This window comes from Arachis ipaensis, chromosome B3 (genome assembly GCF_059453495.1).
Source record: "Arachis ipaensis isolate K30076 ecotype BB chromosome B3, ASM5945349v1, whole genome shotgun sequence".
NCBI classification, from domain to species: domain Eukaryota; kingdom Viridiplantae; phylum Streptophyta; class Magnoliopsida; order Fabales; family Fabaceae; genus Arachis; species Arachis ipaensis.
The window spans coordinates 125,579,434-125,600,019 of NC_142438.1; the positions used below are offsets into that span (position 1 = coordinate 125,579,434).

General features: G+C 38.3%; 2 protein-coding genes across 3 annotated transcripts in view; both read left to right on the forward strand.

Annotated features, from left to right (window-relative positions):
* LOC107630991 (callose synthase 5-like) overlaps positions 1 to 2,272 on the forward strand; it is a 31,027-nt gene extending 28,755 nt beyond the window's left edge. For both annotated transcript variants that reach the window (XM_088508105.1, XM_088508106.1), the window contains 4 exons: positions 93 to 890; positions 1,179 to 1,229; positions 1,383 to 1,568; positions 1,752 to 2,272. In XM_088508105.1, coding sequence (XP_088364231.1) covers positions 93 to 890; positions 1,179 to 1,229; positions 1,383 to 1,568; positions 1,752 to 1,982 — 1,266 coding nt within the window. In that variant the 3' untranslated portion in view covers positions 1,983 to 2,272. The remainder of the gene's footprint in view (positions 1 to 92; positions 891 to 1,178; positions 1,230 to 1,382; positions 1,569 to 1,751) is intronic.
* An 862-nt stretch (positions 2,273 to 3,134) lies between these two features.
* LOC148572370 (uncharacterized) lies at positions 3,135 to 4,969 on the forward strand. The gene is made up of 3 exons (XM_088507477.1): positions 3,135 to 3,147; positions 4,052 to 4,452; positions 4,523 to 4,969. The coding sequence occupies exons 1-3, from the start codon at positions 3,135 to 3,137 to the stop codon at positions 4,967 to 4,969; spliced, it is 861 nt and encodes a 286-aa protein (XP_088363603.1).
* Positions 4,970 to 20,586: the final 15,617 nt, after the last annotated feature.

Here is a 20,586-nt window from a genome sequence, read left to right on the forward strand (position 1 = left end):
AATTTTCAGTTTTACACACCCTAAATCTTATCCTTTTTGCTTAATTAGCTAAACCTGCATCTAGCACTAACGTTTTCTTCTGGTAATCACAGGCAGTGTCCCTTACAGTTTATGCTTTCTTATATGGAAAACTCTATCTGTCATTGAGTGGATTTGAAAATGCAATAGTTAAACTGGCAAAGAGAAGGGGCGACGATCCACTAAAGGCAGCAATGGCTTCACAAAGTCTTGTTCAGATAGGCCTTCTAATGACTCTGCCCATGGTCATGGAAATAGGACTAGAAAGAGGGTTCAGAACTGCTATAGGTGACCTCATAATAATGCAGCTGCAGCTAGCACCCGTTTTTTTCACTTTCTCACTAGGATCGAAGATGCACTACTTTGGGCGCACTCTGTTGCATGGAGGGGCAAAGTACAGAGCAACTGGGCGTGGTTTTGTAGTTCGTCATGAGAGGTTCGCAGAGAATTACAGGATGTACTCTAGGAGCCACTTTGTAAAAGGGTTAGAGCTTGCTGTATTGCTTATATGTTATAAGCTTTATGGATCAGCAGCTCCTGATTCAACTGCATATCTTCTTCTCTCAGGGTCAATGTGGTTTTTGGTTTGTTCTTGGTTGTTTAGTCCTTTCCTTTTCAATCCATCAGGATTTGAGTGGCAGAAGATAGTTGAGGACTGGGATGACTGGACAAAATGGATGAATAGTGGAGGTGGTATTGGTGTTCCTGCTACCAAGAGCTGGGAATCATGGTGGAATGAGGAACAAGAGCATTTGCAGTTCACTGGATTATTGGGGAGGACTTCGGAGGTGATTCTTGCCCTGCGTTTCTTTGTCTATCAGTATGGAATTGTGTATCATCTAAATATAGCTAGAGGTGACAAAAGCATCATGGTAATTTTGCTTTCCAATTCAATTTTATTTTACATTTTCATGTCAAACTCTTAGCATCTGGACCTCAGGGCTTAACTGCTTTAACATCTATCTGCATGTTGGACCAAGAAACTCCTTGGTTATAGGTGAATTTAGTCTTTTATCGAATAACACCCTCCCTGTTTACCCAATATAAATAAATAAATAACTCCCTCCCCGGGGAACAAAGCAGAAAATGGAAAAGAAATACTAAACACAAACACAAGGATACATATAAAGGAGATCTTTCTAACGTTCATTTCTCTCCAGGTTTATGGTCTGTCCTGGCTAGTCATAGTAGCTGTTATGATCATTTTGAAGGTTGGTATTTATTGAAATATATGAGAGTTCATTATGAGTTAGTAGAGCATTTTCTATCACTGCTTTAAAAAATTAATATTTTCACTATTAGTGAACAGCTTGATAATTATCTTTAGTAATTAACCAGTGGCTTACTGGCATCTGAAATTGCAGATTGTGTCTATGGGTAGAAAGAAGTTCAGTGCTGATTTTCAGCTGATGTTTCGTCTCCTCAAAGTGCTTTTGTTCATTGGAAGCATTGTTGCTCTAGTCTTGATGTTTAATCTACTTAGTCTCACAGTTCAAGACATTCTTAGGAGCCTCCTAGCTTTTTTACCAACAGGATGGGCACTTATACAGGTGATTTGTTTTTAGTGGTCATTGCCTCTTGCTTTGTCTGCTCATGCTGAAAACATATTTGATTGCCTCAAAGTTATTTCTGTTTATATTAAATCCCAAAACCATCTAAGCTGACTTGATTAATTCATGCAATCAGAGAAGATTCTCTCGTGATTTATGTTGATGTTATCTTTATATGAGCAGATATCTCAAGCATGTAGGCCATTGGTGAAGGCAATTGGAATGTGGGGGTCCGTCAAAGCTTTATCAAGAGGATATGAATACGTGATGGGATTGCTTATCTTTGGACCAGTGGCCATACTAGCTTGGTTCCCGTTTGTTTCAGAATTCCAAACTCGGCTGCTATTCAATCAAGCGTTCAGCCGAGGACTTCAAATCCAGCGTATTCTGGCTGGTGGAAAGAAGCATAAATAATCCCTTGTAACATACACAGGATAATGCCAAACAATACCAAAGACGACGGTACCATATCTCAGGTACCAGAGCAAGGTTTAGGCAATTATAACAGCAGATTTCAATATTGACATTGTACAGTAGAATAATTCCTAATGTAAGCAGTTAGCAGTTAGATTTAAGCTTTTAGGCAGCAGTGTTATTATGTTGTATTGTTGTTGTACCAACAAAGTGCAGTGGCATATATAATTTTTCGATATGATAGAGTCTCAAGTTCAACTCGGCCCAAGTAGTTTCGAATTTTCGATGCATTTTTTCTTCATCTTCCTGAGCTAATAATGCCTGTTTTCTAACCCCACGCAAGTCCTTTTATCATACCAATTAACACGCTTACCCACATATATGATCTATTTCTGTTACATCTCTATTATATAATTAATCTTATACCAATTGTTTCGTTCAATGATACTTCTTTCGACTTATAGCTCGGACACACGCTTTCTCGGCAGGTCTCTTCTAACTCGGAAGGTGTTCCTCGGAATTCGGCCGACCTTGGCGTGGAACCTGCAAAAGAGACTTCAACGCTTAAGTTAATAAATTTCTTAAGAATATAAGGAGTTTAAAAAATAAATTCTGTATATTGATTTTGTGATAGCTCAATCTCAGTGGTATTGACTGACTTCCCTTTGAGGTTGTCGTTGTCAATATAGACCTGAGTGAGCTGAGTTTTGCAACGGTCCGAGAAAATAATGCTCGGGCTTTTTAGGTTAGTTTTCCTTATCTTCGGTTACGTTATTTAATGGTGCGGGAATCTCAGCTTTGAATATTCTATTGAGGTTTCTTCGGTTGTGCGCAGTACTCGGTCGATGATTCTGTAGCCGAGGTTATCAGTATGGTACACAGCCCCCAAGCTTATCCTGTAAAACAGGTTGAGCTTCTTTTTCCTCGGCTGCAGAAGTTTGCGCATGAAGATGCATTGTGTGTGGGCTCCCAAGTTCAACATTTTTTTTGGGCTTGTGTTATGGGCTAGCGTTTGGTTTCAATTTTTGTTTTTTGTTGCCTCGTTTTCGCTAGTTGTGGAAGAACGTGCGAGTGTTGGGAGTTGAAGAGTGTCTTAGTAACTTCTCTGTTCTCTTGCACCTTATCTCTTTGTCTTCTATTGAAGTAATAGCGATGAGTAAAAAAGGTTAGTACACTTTTTCACTTTCACTGCTATACTTTTGCTTTACCTTTTCTTGTCGTGTTATGATGGGTAGAAAGGAAAAGATCTTGGTGGATAAGGATGATTCGTATGGTTGGGTTGACAGTGATGTGAAGAGTCGTGCCTCGATTTTTAGTACGGTTGAACTTGTTTCCCAATTAAACGATTGTAGATGGGTCAAAAATGGAGAGCAACTAGGAATAAGGATTTTGTCTTGTGGTGAGGATGATAGAGCTTGTGAACGTAGGTCTGACTGGTCGTACTTCTATATTTATACTTGCATGTTGACCAAACTAGGTGTGAGGTTTCCATTTTCTGACTTTGAGTGTGGTGTGTTGTCCCAATTGAACTGTGCTCCTACACAGTTACATCCAAACTCTTGGGCTTTTGTCCGAGCTTTTGAGTGTCTTATGGAGTATCTTGAGTGCTACCCGTCGTTAGGCTTATTTTTTTCTTTGTTCCAGGCCAAGGGTGTGTGGAGAGGGGGGTGGGTGAATTTGAGCAATCACCCAGGTCGTAGCATTTTTAGTTTGTATAAGCAGTCTTTTAAATACTTCAAAGAGATGTTTGTCAAAGTGCAGATTGAGGAGGAGTTCTACCCTTTCTTTTTAGACTCTTTGATGGATGAGAGATTCCCTGTGTACTGGTCTCCTGAACCTAAACAAATTCTTGATTGCGAGGATAGGGTGAAGAGTGAGGATTACATTCTGGATTTTCTAATTTCTGTGATATCTTCGTCTGAATTGTTGTCAATATCTAGTCTTTTGAAACTGGAAGGAGATAAAGAGGCCATTGAGGAGTATTTAGGTAACCTAGGGTGGTATTATGGTTTTTGTGATTTTATTGTATTAATTTGTTGTTGGTGATGGTGTATTTTCCTTTGTTTCAGGTGAAAGGGCTTCCACTCTTACTACGGCGAATCTGAAAGTGTTTGTGTCTAAAGATAAGAAGAAAGAAAAGGAGGGTTCGTCAACTAATGTTAAAGAGAGTGAGATTGTTGCGGGTCGTTCAGCTGCTGATGATAGTCTGAAAAGGAAAAGTGATGACGAGTCCTCAAGGGTTGTTGACCTTACTGGTGTGAATGAGAATACTGGGATGTTCATTGTTGAAGAAATTAACTCGGCACATAAGAGCCAGGTTGTTCTTCATGGGTACAAGGATGGTCCGGAGCGTTCTTTGTGGTCTGCTGATTATCCTTTAATGGCTGTCGCCGATGAGTTTGCGCAGATTGATGCTGATGTGAAGATAATTCACGAAGCTGGGAAGACTGCGGTGGCCCGGTATCTTCAGGTGAGTATATATGTAGTTTATTGTTACGTTCCTTTTTTGTGGTTGCTGAATTTGTTCTCTTTTTTGTCAGGTTATTGGGGCTCAATTGATGTCTATTAGGAGGACTTCTGAGTTGGATGCTATCCTTGAAGGTGAGAATCTAGCTGCTTTGAAGAAGTTGAAGGTTTCTTTGCAAGAAAAAGATGAGAAGATGGTTAAATTAAAAGATGAGGTGAAGAGTTTGAAGGAGAAGTTGAAGGAATCGGATACCGAGCTTAATAAAGTGAGGGAAGATTTAAGTTTAAGAGCTGCTGAGAATGAGAAGTTGAATGTGAAAATTCTCGAGCTTGAGGAGGAGGTCTTGGCTGCTTTCACCATGGGCTTTGATCGGGCTATTAACCAGATCGGTGCTGTGGCACCTGGTGTTGATGTTAGTAAGCTAGACGTTACGAAGATTGTCAATAATGGTCAGTCGGTTGATGACGAGACACTGGGCAAGAAACAGGATGAGAGTGTCTCGGTAGAAAAAGCGGATTAGTGTTTCCTTTGTATATGATTTGAATTTGCTTTGTATTTTGATGGTTTGCTGTTGGAACAGCTCGGTTTGACTTTGTTTGTTTCGCGAATCATTTTTTTTTTAATTGCTGGCTTGTTATGCACAGTGTTTATCCTTGCTAGGGTTTGTTTTGCGTATGGTTAATTTGTAATCGAAAAATAGTTTAACATACATTTTTATTTGACTTTTGACAAACTTGGTACATGGGAGTGATGTGGGGTGGGGGACCTCATTAAAACCTCTCCGAAAAAAACCCGTGGTGGGAAAAACCTCGTGACTAGGAAAAAGCGTGTCTCCCCCTGTCCGCATCACTTTAGACAAAGTAACTTCTTAGAGATGAAACGTTCCAGATACCAGGGATGTCGTCCCCTTGTAGTGTTTGTAGAGTGTATGCTTCTTTCCCGAGGACTTGGTGTATTCGGTAGGGGCCTTCCCATGTTGCGGCGAGCTTTCCGTGTGTTGGTGGTTTCCTAGCTTCCTCTATTCATCGAAGCACGAGGTCTTGCTCGGTGAACGTTCTTGGTTGTACTCTTTTATTGTATTTTCTTTTGATTATTGCCTGCATTGCTTTTTGCCTTAGACCCGCTTTGTCTCTTACCTCGTCTATTGTATCGAGCTCTGTCGGTCTTATTTTGTTGTTGTTGGACGTTGTATGTTCGGTTCTTGTGGAAGCTATGGCGATTTTGACCGATATCATGGCGTCAGAGCCATAGACTAATTTGAAGGGGTTTCCTGCGTAGTTGTTTGTTTTGTTGTGTTGTATCCCCAGAGGAGTTCAGGTATTAGCTCGGCCCATTCTCCTTTGGCGTCGCGAGCTTTTTCTTTAGTGCATGGAGGATGACTTTGTTTGTGGCTTCTACAAGTCCGTTTGTTTGCGGGTGCTCTACCGAGGAGAAGTGGTGTTTGATCTTGAAACCCTGCAAAAATCTTGCCAAGTTCTTATCGGTGAATTGCCGACCATTGTCAGTTATGATTTCATGTGGTATTCCAAATCGGCAGATGATGTTTTTCCATATGAACGACCTGAATTTATCAGCGCCGATCTTTATTAAGGTAAGGCTTCGATCCATTTTGAAAAGTAATTTATTGCTACAAGTAAATATTTTACTTGGCCGGGGACTTTTGGGAATGGGCCGAGGATGTCGAGCCACCATTTGTGAAAAGGCCAGCTTACCTCCGAGGTGTGTAACAACTCGGTTGGATTGTGTATAACTGGGGAGTGCTTTTGACAGCTGTCGCACCTTTTGACTTTGTTGATGCAGTCCTGTTTCATTGTTGGCCAGTAGTATCTGGCCCTGGTTATTTTGGATGCTAAGCTCATTCCCCCTATGTGGTTACCGCACACTCCTTCGTGGACCTCGTTCATGATGATGTTAGCTTCTTCATTGTCTACGCAGCGTAGGAGAGGTTGAGAGAAACCCCTCTTGTATAGATTGTGTCCTAGTAGGGTGTAAGATGCTGCGCTTTTTTTGAATGCTTTTAAGTTTGTTAGTCCTTCGGGGATGTTCCCTGTTTGCAAGTATTGCTTGTATGATGTTCTCCAGTCATGTTCCTGTGATATGGAAAAAATAGATTTGCTACTAAAGCTCCGCTCAGCGATTGTTAGTTGAGATATAATAGACTCTTGTATGGTTTTCCTAGTTGTTGCTAGTTTTGATAGTGCATTTGCTCGGGTATTCTGTTCCCGAGCTATGTGTGTGATTTGTAATGAATGAAATTGAGAAATAAGGTTTTTTACCATTGAGTGATATTTTTCTAATAACTGGTCATTTACCTGGAAGTGTTCGGTTACCTGTTGTACTACTAGCTGTGAGTCACAGTATACCTAAAGGTAGGTGATGTTGAGAGACTGTGCCAGCCTCAATTCGGCGAGCAATGCTTCATACTTGGCTTGATTATTGCTTGCTTGAAAGGTAAACCGAATTGATTGCTCGGTATGTAGGTCGTGTTTGTTGGTGAGTAGAACACCTGCTCCTGATCCTTCTGTATTTGAGGCTCCATCAATGTATAGTTCCTAGGTGTAATGTTGTTCTGATTGCTCGGCCAACTCAGCTATAAAGTCGACCAAGAACTGTGCTTTTATTGTTGTCCTTGGTTCGTAGGTGATATCGAATTCTGATAGCTCGATTGACCATTTTGTCAACCTTCTGGAGACCTCGGGCCTTGTTAGGATTTGTGATGCGCCGGTGGAAGTCAGCCAATTAAGAAATCAATATAGAAAATACGTTGCGAGTATAGCTCTTAATCAGCAAAAATCCGCCTCATCAATTTAGAAAAGTTGTCACAAAAGTTTAGAATAAAAATACTGGGAGTATGAGTCCCAGGTCGTCTCCCAACGAGTTGACAAAGAGGTACTAATTTATTAATCAGGAGTTTTCTGGGGAATTTTGAGTTTGGGCTATGGGCACAAGCATATGATTGTAAATTAAAGCAATAAAAATTAAAAGAGATTTATAATATTCAAAATATAAAGCCTTGACTGGGGGAATGATTAATTGGAAGTTCTATCCTTGTTGGAATTCTCTCAAGTGTAGTGTAAAGAGGTTGTTATTTTCACTTAGTTAACCCTTACTAAATAAAGGAAAGTCAAGTGATTGAGCTAACTCTTATTCGCAAATCCTAGTCCTCTCCCTTGGGAAGGTCTAGCGTTAGTAAATACAGAATTAGCCAACAACTTCCAATTTAACTAATTATTTGAGCATTCCAACTCAAGTGTCTCCTTTTAATCAACCCCCATGTCAAGTTGAGAATCTACTCCATAGACATGAGAATTACTTGCATAGAATTAAAAAGGGGATAAAAGGAGGACATGATAAACAATAACTATAATTCAATTAAAAATAAAAGTAATCATTTGTATTAATAAATTCTAAAAATAATCCAATTGTAACTCTAAAAAAGAATTAAGAATATGGAATAATAAAAGAGTAAGAAAACAAACTAGAATAGTATCTTTAACGGAGGTGATGACTCTTCAATATCCAAAGCAAAAGCATAAAACTAATAAACTATGAATGTGTAGAAAACCTAGAAAAAGAGTAATTTTTCTCTAGATTCCGATCTAAAAACTAAAACTATGCTAAATGAGAATGTATGTTGAGTCTCTGTATGTTCCCTGACTCTAGTCTGTGTTTTTGGGCCGGAAACTGGGTCAAAACTCGGCCCGAAATTGCCCCCATCATTTTCTATTATTTATGCAGATCGCGCATGTCACGCGTACGCGTCAGTCACACGTGCACGTCTTTGTGCAAACTCCAATCCACGCGTACGCGTCAGGCACGCGCATGCGTCGCTGCAAATTTCTCCATATCGCGCGCTCGCGTGAGCCATGCGTGCGCGTCGATGCTCGCTGGTTATCTCCTTAGTTTCTTGTGTTCCTTCCATTTTTGCAAGCTTCCTCTCCATTCTCTAAGCCATTCCTGCCCTATAAAGCCTGAAACACTTAACACACGGATCACGACATCGAATGGTATAAAGGAGAATTAAATACACAAATTTAAGATTTCTAGGAAGCAAGTTTTCAACCATAGAACAAAACTAGGAAGGAATTGTAAAATCATGCAAATCATATGAATAAGTGGGTAAGGACTTGATAAAAACCACTCAAATGAGCACAAGATAAACCATAAAATATTGGTTTATCAATTTGTCGTAGGGGTTGGATGGTTTTAACCACAATTGTGTTGCATTGAAAGTAATGCCGTAACCGTCTTGCTGTGACTATTAGTGCGTACGCTAGTTTTTCCATTGGTGGGTATCGTAGCTCAGCATGTTGTAATGTCTTGCTAATGAAGTATACTGGGTGTTGTTGCCCTCCTGTTTCTGTAACCAAGACCGAGCTTATGGCGTTAGTAGAAACGGATAACTAAATTAGTAAGGGTCTACCTGGGCTTGGTTTTTGCTAAACTGGCAGGGAGGAAAGTATTAGTTTGAGTTTTTGAAAGGCTACTTTGCATTCGGCGTTCCACTCAAATTTTTGCTGCTTCCTTAGTATGTTGAAAAAGTGTTGTGAGTGTGTAGAAATTGCTGGGAGGAATTGGGATAAACCGGCCAGTCTGCCGTTTAGTTGTTGAACTTCCTTCACTGTGAGGGCTTCTCATCTTTATTATTGTATCACATTTTTCTGGTTCGCTTTGATCCCTCTGGACGCCAGCATGAAGCCAAAAAATTTGTCGCCTTTTACTCCGAATGCACATTTCTCAGGATTGAGCCTCATGTTATGTTGCCTTAATTATGTGAAGATTTCTTCAATATCAGATTCATGGTTCTCAGGCTGTTTTGTTTTTACCACCATGTCATCGACGTACACTTCCAGATTTCTTCCTATTTGTTTGGTGAAGACTTTGTCCATGAGTCGTTGGTAGGTGGCACCTGCATTCTTAAGTCCAAAAGGCATGAACTTATAACAATAGTTTCCTATTTCGGTGATAAATGCCGTTTTATCCTGATCTTTGGGGTGCATTTGGATTTGATTGTACCCTGAATATACATCTAGGAAACTTAAAATATTGTATTCGGATGCATTATCTACTAACTTGTCAATGCAGGAGAGGGGATATGCATCTTTGGGACATGCTTTATTTAAATTTGTAAAGTCTACACACATGCGCCATTTACCTGAGGCCTTCCTTACCGTCACTACGTTGGAGAGCTAGGTTGTGAAGCGTAGTTCTTTTATGAATCCGGCCTCTAAGAGTTTCTGGGTTTCTTCTAGGCAGGCCGACCTTTTTTCGTTGTCCATGATTCTTTTTTTTTTTGTGCTACAGGTCGGATCTTTGGATCGATCTATAGCTTGTGGCAAATGAAGTTTGGATCAATTCCTAGCATGTCTGCCGGGGTCCATGCGAAGAGGTCGGCATTTCTTTGGAGTATGTCAGTCATATGTCTTTTGATACCTGCAGGGAGTGAACGGCTTATGTAAGTGACATGATTATCATTGGAGTCTAAAATTACCTTCTCGAGGTCATCTATTGGATATGACCTGTTATGTAGGTCCTCGCGGGGATCGAGGTCGGCCGTTTCTGAGATGTTTGACACATGGAGGGTTTCCTTCTGGAGCTCAGTTTCTGAGTTGCTTTCTGTTTTGATTTTCAGGCTCTCATTGTAGCATCGCCGAGCTTGGATTTGGCCGGAGTACACAGTTGCTGTTTGGTTGTCATTTGCCTAAAATTTAACACAAAGGTGGACAGTGGATACGATAGGGCAAAAAGAGTTTAAAGACGGTCTGCCCAGGATTATATTATATGGGCTTGGGCAGTCGACGACTAGGAACAGGACATCCTTTGTTCTACATAGGGGATGGTCTCCTATTGTCACTTTCAACCATATGCTTCCTAGGATGGAAACTCGTTCTCCTGATAAGCCAACTAATTCTCCTGAAGAGGGATGCATCACGTTTGCGCTGAGTTTCATCTTCTGGAAGGTGGAGTAAAAGAGGACATCCGCGCTGCTGCCAGGATCGAGCAGCACTTTCCTTACAAGGAGATCCCCTGCTTGGATTGATATCACCACAGGATCGTCAAGGTTGGTGGTTGTTGGTTTGCGATCATTTTGCTCGAATGTTATGGTAGGTACAGCTAGTAGCTTCGTGGTTGCCTCTTTTGCCTTTTGGACTGCTAACATGGCTTGTAACTTCATTTTCTCACTGAGTTTGTATTTCCGCCTCCTGCGAATCCTCCCGAAATGCAGTTTATAAGTCCCCTTGTTGGTGGTGGTTGAGACCTTGTTTTTTCTGTAGTGTGCTAATTCCGTTCTGGTTGAGGGTCGGCGGTGTTTGTTTGAGTTTGTTTTATTCGGCCGCTTATGTACTTGTCCAGCTGACCTTGTCTGGCCAACCTCTCGAGAAGGTCCTTGGCGATCACGCACTTGCCGGTTGTGTGGCCGAATTTTTGATGGAAAGCGCAGTGTTTTGATTTGTCGACGTATCTTTGGTCTTGATACGAGCCTGCTCTGTTGGGTGACTTGATGATCTTCGCATTCAATATTTCCTTGATGATGTCTTCTCTTCTGGTGTTGAACTGGGTATAGGCGTCGTATTTTGGTGTTAGTTTGAAAGGTTTCTTATTGTCCTTCTGGTTCGGTGTCTTGGGGTGTTTTTCCTCTTCTCGCCGAGGTGGTTGTTTTTCTGCTCGCCGAGCTTCTCTAAGCTCTTCGATTTCCATTTGTCCTGCCACTTTTTCACGGAATTCCTCCAAGGTCTTTGGTTTGGTTACAGCTATTGTCTCCTGAAATTTTCCTAGTCTCAAGCCGCTTTTCAATGCGTGGAGGTGTACCTTGGGGTCAAGGTCGGGTATCTCAACGGTTGCCTTAGCAAACCTAGTCCTATAATCTTTTAAACTTTCATGCTGGCCTTGCTTGATGGTGCTGAGGTAATCCGACCCGTGGACATATATTCTCGAAGCTACAAAATAGTCAATAAAGGACCTCGCCAAATCCTCGAAACTAGAGATGAAACCTGTAGAAATCTTGGAAAATCAAAGTAAAGTAGCACCATCTAAATAAGTTGGAAAAGAACGACAGAGTACAGGGTCAGAGGCACCGTTAAAGAACATCATGGATTGAAACTTTTTTATATGCACCCGTGAGTCGCCGAATCCTTCATAAGGTTTGAGCCCGGTGGGAAGCACAAAACTTTTTGGCATCTGAACGCTCATGACCTCCTCCGAGAAGGGGTTGTCAAGTGTGAGTTTCTCCTTTGGCGGGGTAATCTCTAATGGCTCGGCTTCTCGAGCATGTGAGTTGTTCCCACCTGGGCTCTTGGATGACTGCTCGGCTATTTTTTGGACTGCAGTCTGGAGTTCCGCGATCATGGCCAATAGTTTGGCTTGTGAGGGTTGTTGTACTCCCTTGTCTGCCATTTGCGGAGATTGAAAACCCTACAAAACAAAATGGGAGTAGGGCAGAAAAAAGTGGGGTTAGTTACTTTGAACTCGTGCCCCATGGTGGGCACCAAATGTTCTGTTCAAGGATACTTCTTCCGACTTATAGCTCGAACACGCGCTTTCTCAGCAGGTCTTTTCTAACTCGGAAGGTGTTCTTAGGAACTTGGACGACCTTGGCGTGGAACCTGCAAAAGAGACTCTGACGCTCAAGTCAGTAAGTTTCTTAAGAATATAAAGAGCTTAGAAAATAAATTCGGTATGTTGATTTTGTGATAGCTCAATATCAATGGTATTGACTGACTTCCCTTTGAGGTTGTCGTTGTTTATATAGACCTGAGTGAGCTGAGTTTTGCAATGGTCCGAGAAGATAATGCTCATGCTTTTTAGGTTAGTTTTCCTTATCTTCGGTTACGTTATTTAATGGTGCGGGAATCTTGGCTTTGAATATTCTATTGAGGTTTCTTCGGTTGTGCGCAGTACTCGGTCAATGATTCTGTAGCCGAGGTTATCAGTATGGTACACCAATAATATCCCCCTATTCCGGAGAACATCTTTGATACATAATTAAACCGCCTTAAAGCAGCGTTTAATGTGTTGTCCTATGTGTTTTTTCTTTTTTGTTCGATTCTAAAAACTACACTGTCCTTCGAGTTATTAAACAACTTGGCCTATGTCTGCATATATTCATAAAACGAGGAAGTTGAGCAAAAGATGATTAGAAATTATTAAAGCTCTTCAGATAATATGTAGTACAATAATATCAAACAGAAATTTGTTAATTTTGGCTAACATTATTTTGTTTTTTCTCAAATTAAGGTACAATAAAGTTTAGACATGCTTTTGGTAACTTCTAGGTTAGAACTCATGAAACTTTTATATAATAAAATTGAAACTCTTCAAAATGAGTATGGTAACCGAATTTTGGAGAAGATGGCTCTAGAGGAGATGCCACTAATTTTTATACAAATTTATATAAGGATGATATGCTAGATGTTTCTTTTGTCCTTAAGTATGTGTTTCCTTTTCTTAGTTATTCTGAATTTGCTAACCTCAATGCTAATGTCTCCATTGAAAAAAAAAATCCGACAATCATTATTTAATATGGGATCCTTAAAGTTCTGGATAAAGATGGTATTCAAGCAGGCTTCTATCAAAATAAGTGGAATAAAGTGGAGGCTAACCTTTGCAATTTGATCAAAGACATTTTTGGGATTCTCTAAAAAATGGAAGAAATTAACAAAACTCTTATTACTCTTATCCTGAAAGTTGAACTGGTTGCCCCCCTTAAGCAGATGTGACCATTAGTTTATAAGATTATTACAAAAATCTTATCTAGAAGATTAAGGAGGTTGGGAAAGTTAGTAATTCTTAATCAATGCATCTTTGATCTAGGTCGTCATAGTTCTAATAACATTATCATATCTGAATAAGTCATTCACTTAATGAAAAGCAAGAAAGGGAAAAAAGGGTGGATGACTGTCATGGCCTGAACCAAGCTATGACAGGCGTTCGAGGAATAAGTCCCTCAGCAAGCCAACCAACAAAATTTACAGAAAAATGGACAGAACCTCATCTATTTCTAAGACTTTGCCAATTGAATATTATCTTCTATATCAATAATAAACATCTATTTCTAACAGTAACAACAACATATTCCAAATATATTTACAAACCAAACATATCAAGAGTCGGATCATATATACTAAGTTGATAACTAAAGCATATAGTTAAATCCATAAGTCTTACATAACCAAATCATAATTACTATCTAAATAGTTCGAGATTCAAAATAATATAACCCACACGACGACTCTGCCTGTGACATATGGAGCATTGATATCATCTAGATTTTTGTACAAAGGTTCCATTACATACAAATATATCCCTTAGATAGAAGAATGGCTCACCGTAATGACTAAGACCTATTGTGGTGTAGGTGGAATGGAACTTGGATTGATACGTGTAATTGAAAAACATGAGAATATAATTGGGTGAGTTTTACAACTTAGTGAGTAAACATTATATCTATAATCCACACAAGATGATACAAATTTTACCTTGAAAGTTATATTTCCTTTTAGGTATAAGAAATTCATATTAGGTAAATACGCAAATAAATAAATAAGTAATTAAGCGGATGAACTAAATGAGAGTTCTCATTCTATAAGTCAAATAAAATCGAATGCCACACACTTGGGTGTCTCCACCTCTAATAGTAGCCATTTTCTCTAGTGTATCTGTACAGTAAAACTGATCCAACGTGTGACCTGTAACACCCCGTTACCCTAAGCCTTACCTCTAGCCATAAAGCAAAGGATAAAAAAGTGCCACGACAGTTCTAATGCTTATAATATATAATATATATCCAAGAATTTATATAACTAGAAACCCGATGAAAGAATAAAGTTCAAAGTCACGTAAAGCGAAATTACGAAATACGAAGCGTTCACACACGATAACTAAACGTGTAGGCACGGATAGAACAAGACATATATAAAACCTTGTAGATAGCTCCAGGATACACAAGGTAGTACTTAAATTAAACAAGATATATATATATATATATATATATATATATATATATATATATATATATATATATATATATATATATATAAGTATGATATACAAAAAGAGGACTAGTCACAGCTTGCGGAGTTTAGGCCGGCTAGTCAAACTGAATACAACAGAGTTTTGAACTTTAAAATAACAACCTATCTCTCAAAGTTTTTAGAAATAAAGCCTCTAAGGTAACAAAATTAAAATACACAAAAGATGATAGAACTACAACATAATAATCAAAATACAAAAAAGATAGCAAAACATCCTCCGCTCTGTCATCATCCCGCAACTCATCGAGGTGGGTTACGACCTGTATCTAAAAAGCAACAACAACATATGGTATGAGAACCAGAGGTTCTCAGTATGGTAACAGTGTCAAATATGTAAGATGTAAGATTCTGGGACGCCAAAGGCAATCCTAGAGCTTCACACCAAACAGATATTCAAGCTTAACGAGAAAAATAACTTAAACCATAAACAGGGTCATTTAAACTTAGGGAATTTCTAATTAATACTAAATCACACCGCTGTATTCCACAGCCTTCGCCAACCTAACCTCCATCCAATCCTATCGCCACTGCCTACCTGACCTCCTCAGCACCAGACAAATACAAGTATATGCAAACAAGTAAAGCACAGGTAATATTCATGTATAGCAAGCAATTTAAAAATCAAGTAGGCATATTATAAACTTATGCAAACTGCAAGTAATCAAAGCAACCAAGCACACAAGAGATGCATATGATGAATGCCTGTCATATTGACTGTGATACCACATGTCGGTTATAGTGCCAAACCCGACCCAAAATCTGGACGGCAACTCCCGGATTAGTCTCTCTGTTGCACATACTTAGGAGGAATAATTTCGAGAGATGAGTGCCCTACTACATTCTTCTTTCAGAGGAAAATGTTCTGAGGGAGAGTGCCCTACCACCTTTCTCTGGATGCCGCATGATTCTAAGGAATAGTGCCCTACCACCTTGCAACCAAAGAGAAAACGCATAGTCAAGAGGAATAATTCCGAAGGATGAGTGCCCTACCACCTTCTCCATGAATGAGAAATGTGAGTGGGAAGCCCAGATTCAACCCTCATATTCGAACGTAGGCGGGACTGCGGGAGACTACCATAGCATAGCCCCTACGACGGAGAATAAAGCATATCACAATCAAATAATCCATCTCATAGGCCACTGCTCATAGCATACTTCTATTCATACTCATTCCATTAACCATAATCCTTCATTTTTAAGTTCCAATGTAATCATAACCATCATCAACTTTTCATTTTCATCGTAATCATTCTCCTTTATCAAAATCTCCTCAAAGACATACTACACAACTCAACATACACTAATTTTGTCCACAACATTTCAGGACCTAAGTCATCGGCTCTATACTCATGCATAAATTATCAATTTAGTTCACTAATCCATCTCTATTAATTTTAGGGCCTAATTACTTGGTAAAACTCTTAAACAACATTTGAAGGAAGTTTGGAAAGTTAGAGAACCCTTAAAAATGAAGAAAATTATTTTTCAGCAAAACAGGATGTATGCGTACGCATGCCAAACGTATGTGTACGCATACTTAAAATTTTGCCCATCTCCCGTACGCATACAAGAGTTCACATACTTATAGGTGCCAAACAAAATGGCACGCTTGCATATGGGGGATTTGCGTACGCATACCCCTCCAGACTTGCAAAATTCTATAAAGTTGCAGAAATCAGTTTTAAACACCAAACTTTAAATATTCATAACTTTCTCTACAAAACTTTATTTCTATCAAACTTTATATCAATTTAAAACACTTGAAATCATATTTAATTTAAGATAAAAATTAATCAATTTTGAAAACTGAGGCTCAAGTTATGATCCACCAAAGTTTACCAAAAATCAAGTTTTACACAAAACATCAACATTCTCTAATTTCCAAATTCCATAACCAAAACATATCCAAACATCATAAAACACTACCTCCTACATCAATTCACCATTTCATAGCATTTCCATCATGTTTAACACCTATTCCCACTCATTCTCTTCCAACTCTTTCCACCATAAATCCAACACAATTCACAACTTCCAAATCAAAATATCAATATTAACCAATTTGCACAATCCAACCATTCATAAACCCCATTTATCCTATGACACCTTCAATCCTCATAAATTATATCATTCAACACCAATATCAATCCTCAACATCATTCATTAACATAAACATCATAATATCATCAAAATCATCACATTCATCAAAATCATCATACATCATTAATCCACAATTTTCAATAACCAATTCAATCCTATCCTAAGGTCCACTAGCCTAAGTGTCCAGAAACATTACATATTACATAAAAGAAACCGAAACTATACCTTGGCCGATTCCCAAAATGCACCAAAAAAAAGTTAGTACTCATGAAAAAAATTAACTTAAAATTTTCTCAATATAACAACTTTAAAAATTTATCATTCAAATAATATATTTATAATTTTTTTTCTTTAATTAATATTCATACACATATATTAAAATACGATAAATACATCTTACGTCAAAATATTATATTTTAGATTTTGATATACTATTATATTTGATTTGGTACTTCAACAGCAAAATTTAAATATTGATGATCCAGTTAATTGACGTATAGCTTATGTTGAGTTTGAAAATAAATATTAAATATGATAATCAAACATTATTAAAATGTTAGTTAAATATTTATTAAAATACTACAAATTGTTTGTTTGATGAATTTGGTTAAGTGTGTAGGCAAGCAATTTAATTCCATATTGGGTCAAAAGGAAATATGAGCCCAACTTGTTATTAATCAAGCCATGTGCAAAATTAATATAAGTGGGTGTGCTTTGAAATAAAAGAAAAACAAATTGGCCCAAATAGATCATTGAAGAAAATTCAGCCTTGGGCAAAATTAATTCAAATATTAGTGGCTGAATATTAAAAAAGAAAGAAATCCAAAGTTGGCCCAAGAAACTAATAAAAAGCCCAAATAAACTCTTCTCTTGGTCCAACATCATTATTAATCCAAACTAGAAGAAGAAAGAAGTGGATCAAGGCATGCTTCGGTTACCTATTGGAATCCAAATTCCAATTTTAATTAATTATATTCTTTGGTAACCGAAACTCTCATGGTTAATGGACTTCATATTGCAATTCAATTAAGCTCATACTTAAGTAACCAAAAACCATATGTGACTCCATGTATTGGTAACAGGAAGTGAAAATTAAATTTGATTTAATTATATTAAATACTTTACATGTTACTTTATGCATAGGAGAATGGAAGTGAGATTTCAATTGAGTTTAATGTGCATTGATGACTTCCAATGAAAGCTATTCTCTCTTCTCTCTCATCTCTCTCTTTGCATTCAGTCATATCATCTGTCAGAGAAGAAGAAAGAAGAAGGTAGAATTTATCAGAAGAAAAGTGAAGTTACAAGAAAAGCCTATGAAGAAAAAGGCTGGGGTGAAGATGGCCTTTAAGAAATAAAGATCCAAGGCATGGCATGGCTGAGATCTTTTCCACTTAAGGCAAGATGTGGAGAAGAAGCTTCAAGATCTCCATGCCTAAAGTAGAAGCCATCCGATTCGGTCAGAGAAGAAGATCTCTGAGGTGAAGCTGCTTTTCACTTTTGTTCTTCCATCACAGAAGGTAGTTACTGTAGCTACGTGGAGGTAGAAGCAAAAATGAAACAGAAGGAGCTGTCAAGGATCAAGAATTTATCAAGGGTCAGAAATCCTTCTTGGGGACCAAGTCAAGATGGAAGGCTCAGATTGATGAAGTTTGAAGATAAGGGATGAAGAGAGAGGTAATTGCATGTTGATTTTGCTTTTGGTTCTCTCTCTCTTCTCTCTGTCCGAACTGGTTTTGGTGTTGAAGAAGAAGAAGTTGGCTCAGTTGAACCGTTTTAACCTTGGAAGCTTTCCCTTCTATAATAAGGGTGAATGGCCAAGGCTTGAGACAAGGAGTGAGAGCACACGTTTGGGTTCCCATAGCTCTTTGAGCTGTTTATTCTTCTCCTTCATGGCTTTCATTGAATATTTCTTTTTCTCTGTGAGTCTGTCTGTGCTTCATTGGTAAAAGGCAAAATGTGAGGTTTTGTAAGAAAAATCCAATGAGTGAAAAAAGACAGAGAGTTAAAGAAAAAGCCATTATTATCTCAGAAATTCTTTGTATGTATTTCTGTTTTGTTGTCATGATCCTGAGAGGATTTCTTGCAAGTTGGGTTAGCACTTTACGGTTGAAAGCTAAATTGAGGTCTAGTCAAGTTCAGGTTGGGGTAGAATCTGGACTTGTTCCCTTACAAGTTGGGTTAGTACTTTGCGGTTGAAAGCTAGATTGAGGTCTAGTCAAGTTCAGGTTGGGGTAGAATCTGAACTTGTTCCCTTACAAGTTAGGTTAGCACTTAGCAGTTGAAAGCTTGGTAGGTGACCAAGTCAAGTTCAGGATTGGGGATAGATTCTGGACTTGTCCCGGATAGGAAGGGTAATTCCTAGGAAGAATTGGTGTTTGTAATCTGTATGATTATAGTAAAATTCCGTCACTGTTGTGATGGAGACTGGATGTAGGCTGCATTGCACTTAGCAGCTGAACCAGGATACTTCTTGGTGTGATTCTCTCTTTCTCTTCTACTCCATTTCAGTTTCTGTTGCGTAGGAGACAAAATCGAAAAATATCTTCTGACTGGTTACGAGACAAAAATGAAATGTCTCTTGACTGGTTATGAGACAAAAAACATAAAAATCTCCTGAAGCTATTTTAAAGGGCAGAAAGTAATACTCAACAAAAAAGGGCTAAGATTCAATCCCCCCTTCTGTTAGCCACTGATTATCATCAATTGGTATCAGAGCTTGGTCTCAAAGAGATCAAGCTTCACAGCTTGGAGAAAAATATCCTGATGGTGAACTACATGGGTTCAAACACAATGGCTTATATTCTGACAGAAGGACAGTCCAACAACAGATTTCCATTCTTCAAAAAAAACTTCAACTATTGAAAAGAAAGAATGAAGATATTTTCTCAGTCAATGGATTACAACATGTGGAAGATAATCATAAATGGTCCTCAAGTCCCTACAAAGGATGGCGCTGGTGGTGTTGTCTCTCCCAAAGTCGAAGCAAAATGGAATGAAGATGACAAAAGAAAAGAAAAACTAAATGGCAATGCTGTCAACATGTTGAACTGTGTAATCAGCTTCAAGAAATACCGGAAGGATTCAAGATGCAAAACAGCAAAGAAAATCTGGGATAAAGTTTCAAGTTACAAATGAGGGCACCACACAAGTAAAAGAAACCAACATTGACATGCTGAGCAAAGAGTATGAGATGTTCTCTATGAAGAAAGGAGAATCAATTGATGACATTATTTATCATCAGTAATAGCTTGGAAGCTATGGGGATTACTCATTCCAAACAGATGTTAGTGAGGAAAATCTTGAGAAGCTTGACAAGAGAGTGGAAAGTGAAATAACCTATAATGAGTTGAGAGAAAAGTTACTAACATATGAAATAAATAAAAAAAATAATGATGATACAAAAAAAAGGGAGAGTGTCTCTTAAATCTTGCACTGAATCATTAGATGATGAATCCAGTGACTGTTTATAAGATTACGAATTTGCATGTTTTGCTAGGAAACTTAGAAGGATGATGAAATTCAAAGGAAGAAGCAGAGGTAGCAAATCAAAGGAACCAAAAAGGAAAGGACTTATGGCATCTTGGGAGGATCTCAAGATTGACTCAGATAAGGAAGAAGACTCCGAAGATAGAGCACAAATCTGTTTCATGACTGATGAAGATCAACAAGAAGAGGTAAATTACTATGACTTATCTCCTGATGATTTGCATGTGACTATTGATGATCTCTCTCACCTTTCTGAAACATTGCTGAATAAATACAACAAATGTAAATCTGAAAATGAAGTTTTGAATGCTGAAAATGAGTTTTGAAAGAAAAGGGTTAAGGAAACCAAATGTGCTTTTGATTTCATTAAAGAAAATAGATTTTTTTAAATCTGAAATTAAAATGTTCAATGGAAAGCACATTATTGATCTCTCTCAAAAACATGTTGCTGAAAATAAAAGATTAAATGAAATTATCAAAAGTTTGAATCATGATTTAGCAAAATTTGCACATAACT

Excerpts from the sequence above, each read along its gene's own strand:
- LOC148572370 (XM_088507477.1), top strand. Across the intron at positions 4,453-4,522 it reads CGGTGGCCCGGTATCTTCAG|GTTATTGGGGCTCAATTGAT; the intron begins GTGAGTATATAT and ends CTTTTTTGTCAG.